Source organism: Ctenopharyngodon idella, chromosome 8 (genome assembly GCF_019924925.1).
Source record: "Ctenopharyngodon idella isolate HZGC_01 chromosome 8, HZGC01, whole genome shotgun sequence".
Taxonomy (NCBI): Eukaryota; Metazoa; Chordata; class Actinopteri; order Cypriniformes; family Xenocyprididae; genus Ctenopharyngodon; species Ctenopharyngodon idella.
In genome coordinates, this window is record NC_067227.1 from 32,979,774 (window position 1) to 32,985,899 (window position 6,126).

General features: G+C 34.7%; 1 protein-coding gene across 3 annotated transcripts in view; it reads left to right on the top strand.

Moving 5' to 3' along the window:
- cltcl1 (clathrin, heavy chain-like 1) overlaps positions 1–6,126 on the top strand; it is a 40,922-nt gene that overhangs the window by 19,824 nt on the left and 14,972 nt on the right. For all 3 annotated transcript variants that reach the window (XR_007931338.1, XM_051903586.1, XM_051903587.1), the window contains exons 13-16: positions 51–231; positions 706–869; positions 3,439–3,564; positions 3,640–3,782. Coding sequence is in view for 2 of the 3 variants with exons in the window: in XM_051903586.1 (XP_051759546.1) it covers positions 51–231; positions 706–869; positions 3,439–3,564; positions 3,640–3,782 (614 nt within the window). In the remaining variant the exon portion in view is untranslated. The remainder of the gene's footprint in view (positions 1–50; positions 232–705; positions 870–3,438; positions 3,565–3,639; positions 3,783–6,126) is intronic.

A 6,126-nucleotide genomic window follows, 5' to 3' on the forward strand; every position in this document is an offset into this window, starting at 1 on the left:
TCTGTCAGAGCAGTATTAAACATTGTTTTTTTCTCCTGGTTCTCTCTCAGTGGTTGGTGAATTTCTTTGGCGCTCTGTCTGTCGGCGACTCCATCGAGTGTTTAAGAGCCATGCTGGCTGCAAACCTCCGTCAAAACCTGCAGTTGAGCGTTCAGGTCGCGACCAAGTACCACGAGCAGCTGGGAACGCAAACGCTGGTGGAGCTTTTCGAGTCCTTTAAGAGTTATGAGGGTGAGACGCTCATAAATGTGTTTTGGGATATGACCTTTCATACAGTGTGTAATAGAGCTGTTTGTGAATGTAAAAGGTCTGCAAAGTTGCAGATAAATGGAGTTATTGTTTTTCAAAACAAAGAATCGACTCTGAACTGCCTGAAACGAGTCGTCAGTAATTCCAGTCTCACCCCTACATAGGTTTGTAACAGACTGGGCCATCTGACCAATCAGAGCAGAGCAGGCTCTTAGAAAGGCGGGGTTTAAAGAGACTGAATCCTTGATCGAACCGTTTCAGACACTGTGAGAAAAGAGCTGATGCTGCAATGGATATTATCAGAAAATTAGTGTTTTTTGACCTTGGATGAATGTAAACCTGTTGTAGGAGACCTAAAACAAAATTAAGAGTCTTTAAAATAGAATAATAGGGGAACTTTAAAGCTTCAGAAGGGTTTGAGGTCGGTTTTGTAAAATATTCCTCTGTTTCTTTCAGGTCTGTTTTATTTTCTGGGATCTATCGTGAACTTCAGTCAAGACCCTGATGTGCATTTCAAATACATTCAGGCCGCGTGTAAGACGGGTCAGATCAAAGAGGTGGAGCGCATCTGCCGAGAGAGCAACTGCTACGACGCCGAACGCGTCAAGAACTTCCTCAAGGTACAAGAGAGAGAAACAAAGCTCAACAATGTATTAAGTTCAATAAAATCCATCAATAAATCCAGTTCAGTGCATCTGTCTTCATATACTGTATGTGATTTTTATTGTTTAACACAAGCATTAATACAGATGATCAAAACAATGACAGTAATAAAAATAATAACACTATAAAAAATAACATTCAACATGATCTTACTTTTGAATTTTTTATTTAATAATTAACCATTTATTTTAAAGGATTCGTTCACTTCAGAACTAAAATTTCCTGATAATTTACTCACCCCCATGTCATCCAAGATGTTTATGTCTTTCTTTCTTCAGTCGGAAAGAAATGAAGGTTTTTGAGGAAAACATTCCAGGATTTTTCTCCATATAGTGGACTTCACTGGGGTTCAACGGGTTGAAGGTCCAAATGTCAGTTTCAGTGCAGCTTCAAAGAGCTCTACATGATCCCAGACGAGGAATAAGAGTCTTATCTAGAGAAACCATCTGTAAATTTCTAAAAAAAAACACAACAATTTATATACTTTTTAATCACAAATGCTCGTCTTGCACTGCTCTGCGATGCGCATTACGTCATCACATTGGAAAGGTCACGCGTGATGAAGGTGGAAGTACCGCAGGAGAGCGAAAAATTCCATCTCATTTTCTCCTCCAACTTAAATATCGTCCGACATCGTTTTTACCTTTTTTGTAAAGGGCGTTTGATTTAGTTTTTTGCACGTTTGCTTTGTAGACACTGGATCGGTACTTCCGTGATCTTTCCAATGTGATTACGTAATGCGTGGCGCATCACAGAGCAGTGCAAGACGAGCATTTGTGGTTAAAAAGTATATAATGTTTTTTTTTTTTAGAAAATGGCCGATGGTTTCTCTAGATAAGACTCTTATTCCTCGTCTGGGATCATGTAGAGCTCTTTGAAGCTGCACTGAAACTGACATTTGGACCTTCAACCCGTTGAACCCCAGTGAAGTCCACTATATGGAGAAAAATCCTGGAATGTTTTCCTCAAAAACCTTCATTTCTTTCCGACTGAAGAAAGAAAGACATGAACATCTTGGATGACATGAGGGTGAGTAAATTATCAGGAAATTTTAGTTCTGAAGTGAACTAATCCTTTAAGTAATTGAATTGAATTATTAACAACAAAATAAATATCCAACATTAGCCTACATTTGCATTTTTTTAAATTAATTATTAACAATTTATTTTAATTAATTGAATTGAATTGAATTAATAACAATAAAATAAACATTCAGCATTAGCTTACACTTAGCATTTTTAATGTAATCTTTTACAATTTAATTTAATTAATAACACTAACTATTATTATGAGTATTGTCTCACACTGCTTTGACTATATCAATTCATTATAATTCTGTTTGACGATGTAAATCAGTGTTGGGGAGTAGATAACTACAAGTAACTATTAACTTAACTACATTTTTCAGTATATTGACAGTAGCTCAGTTGCTCTTCCAGTAGCTAACTATTTTTTCCAGCAAGTAGCATAGTAGCGCAAACAAAAGCTTTTTGCGTTTTGACGATCTTGCAATGCACTGAAGCAGCGCAGCGTCGTCTTATTATTAGATCACAAACTAAAATCGTGCATTACCGCCATCTACTGTTCCATCAAGCATCTTGCGTCTTTACAGTTCACTGCTTTATTGCACTCTACATCAAATGTCTATTTCTGATTTTATGATGACCCGCCACAGTTTTGTAATGAACCTGAACGATCACTAACGTTGTGTTTTGCGCCATTGCTTTGGCAAAGCATTCTGTCAATCGAGCAGAAAACTGTGATTTCAGTTGGTTTCAGAGCGAAGCGCACTGTGTTCATGTGACTCAAGCAGACATGATTCACGTCTCAGAGCGGCTCCGTTCACAGTAAACGCCGCGAGCTCCATCACTGCTTGTGCTGTGAGTTTTAACGCATATTTTTGACTACTCATGTGAAGTTGCATAAATTTGGTTCTTACATTGATGTTACATTTGTTTTGTAGCAGTTTTGCACTTTGACAGTCAGTTTGATTAATTTGGTAACACTTTATTTTAGGGTTTTTTAACTAGTTGCTTAATAGCATGCATCTTACTAGAATATTGTCTGTTTATTAGTAATTATTAAGGACATATTAATGCCTTATTCTGCATGACCTTATTTTACATTCTTAATCCTACCTAATACCTAAATTAACAACTAACTTACTAACTTTTAATAAGCAGTAAATTAGGAGTTTATTGAGGGAAAAGTCATAGTTAATAGTGAATAAATGTTCCCTATACTAAAGTGTTACCATTAATTTATTTGTAATATACAATGTCATTGTAAAAAAAAAAGAGTAGCTAGCTACTTTTTGATAGTAACTTGTAGTGTAGCTAACTACTTTTTCAGAATGCTAGCTTGACTGTATCTTAACTACTTTAACTTGTAGCTTGTCAGACTACAGTTTCAGAGTAGCTTCCCCAACACTGGAGATATAGTAAATGACTAGAGATGCATCAGATACTGATTTGTGTTTATTTGTAAGCAGGTTTTGAAGTGTTTTTCTGTCGTGTCGTTGCACAGGAAGCCAAACTCACAGATCAGCTGCCTCTCATCATCGTGTGCGACCGCTTCGATTTCGTCCACGATCTCGTTCTGTACCTGTACCGCAACAGCTTGCAGAAATACATCGAGATCTACGTACAGAAGGTACGACGAAAGTCCTGAGCACAACAAGCACAAACACGTTAATGAATGATTTATCTGAGATATCCTCGTGTGCAGGTCAATCCCAGCCGGCTGCCGGTGGTGGTCGGTGGTCTGCTGGACGTCGACTGCTCCGAGGACACCATTAAGAGTCTGATCCTGGCCGTACGAGGAACTTTCAGCACTGACCAGCTGGTGGAGGAAGTGGAAAAAAGAAACCGGTATAACCGACCCTGTCCTGACATTCCTTCTCAAGATTAAAACATGCATTTTCACATGAAAAATACATTTTTATAGCAGTTTTACTTAGAAAGCCATTAGATGCATTGAATATTTACGATATTTAAACATATTTATAATATATTAAATATAATATTATATATCATCATCATATATATATAATATAACTTAGAATTATCAGTATTTAAACAGTTAAACAGTATTTAAATGTAGTATTTAGATAAATTAGAAATTGTATATTACCAATGCATCATAAATATCACAACTCACAAATTAAAAACATCCCTTTATTATTTTTAGCTAGTTATATATATATATATATATATATATATATATATATATATATTTTAATATAAAATGGATGTACTATATTTAAAATATAAAAATGCATATATTAATATGAAATGAATATACTATAATTAAAATATAAAAATGCATATATTAATTTAAAGTGAATTTACTAAATATAAAATATAAAAATGTATATATTAATATAAAATGAATGTACTATGTCTAAAATATAAAAATTTATATATTACTATAAAATGAATATACTATATGTAAAATATTAAAATGTATATATTAATATAAAATGAATGTAATATATCTAAAATATAAAAATGTATATATTAATATAAAATGGATGCACTATAATTAAAATATAAAAATGCATATATAAATTTATAGTGAATGTACTGTCTAAAATATAAAAATGTATAAATTAATATAAAATGAATGTTTTATATGTAATATATATATATATATATATATATATATATATATATACAGGTGCTGGTCATATAATTAGAATATCGTAAAAAAGTTCATTTTTTTATTGTAAATTATTTAAAAAAATGAAACTTTCATATATTCTAGATTCCCTGCATGTAAAGTAAAACATTTCAAAAGGTTTTTTTTTTTAAATTTGTTGATTAGAGCGTACAGCTAATGAAAGTCCAAAATCCAGTATCTCAAAATATTAGAATATTTACATTTCAGTTTCATTAAATGACCATCCCTACAGTATAAATTCCGGGTATCTTTTGTTCTTTGAAACCACACTAATGGGGAAGACTGCTGACTTGGCAATGGTCCAGGAGACAATCATTGACACCCTCCACAAAGAGAGTAAGTCACAGAAGGTCATTACTGAATGGGGTGGCTGTTTACAGAGTGATGTATCAAAGCATATTAAATGCAAAGTTGACTGGAAGGAAGAAATTGGGTAGGCAAAGGTGCACAAGCAACAGGGATGACCGCAAGCTTGAGAATACTGTCAAGTAAAGCCGATTCAAACACTTGGGAGAGCTTCACAATGAGTAGAATGAAGCCGGAGTCAGCGCATCAAGAGTCACCACACTCAGACATCTTCAGGAAAAGGACTACCAAGCCACTTCTGAACCAGAGACAACGTCAGAAGCATCTTACCTGGGCTAAGGAGAAAAAGAACTGGACATTGAACAGTGGTCGAAAGTCCTCTTTTCAGATAAAAGTAAATTTTGCATTTCATGTTGAAATCATGGTCCCAGAGTCTGAAGGAAGACTGGAGAGGCACAGAATCCAAGCTGCTTGAAGTCTAGTGTGAAGTTTCTGAAGTCAATAATGATTTGGGGGGGCCGTGACGTCTGCTGGTGTTGGTCCATTGTGTTTTATCAAGTGCAAAGTCAATGCAGCCATCTTCCAGGAGATTTTGGAGCACTTTATGCTTCCATCTGCTGACAAGCTTAATGGAGATGCTGATTTCCTTTTCCAGCAGGACTTTAGCACCTGCCCACAGTGCAAAAACTACTTCCAAGTGGTTTGCTGACCATGATATTACTGTGCTTTATTGGCCAGCCAATATGCCTGACCTGAATCTATGGGATATTTTCAAGAGAAAGATGAGAAACAGTCGATCCAACAATATACAGATGATCTGAAGGCTCAATAGTGCCTCAGCAGTGCCACAGGCTGATCACTTCCATGCCACACTTCACTGATGCAGTAATTTGTGCTAGGAGCAAGTCATTTGCTGTAATATGTCCTGCCGATCAAGTATTGAGTGCACAAAAGAACATACTTTAAAGAACTTGAACTTTTCTGTTTTGCAAATCCATTTTTTGATTGATCTTAGGAAATATTCTAATATTTTGAAATACTGGATTTTGGACTTTCATGAGCTGTACGCTCTAATCATCAAAATTAAAAAAAAAAAACTTTTGAAATGTTTTACTTTACATGTAGGGAATCTAGAATATATGAAAGTTTCATTTTTAAAAATAATTTATAATAAAAAAATGAACTTTTTGATGATATTCTAATTATATGACCAGCACCTGTATATAT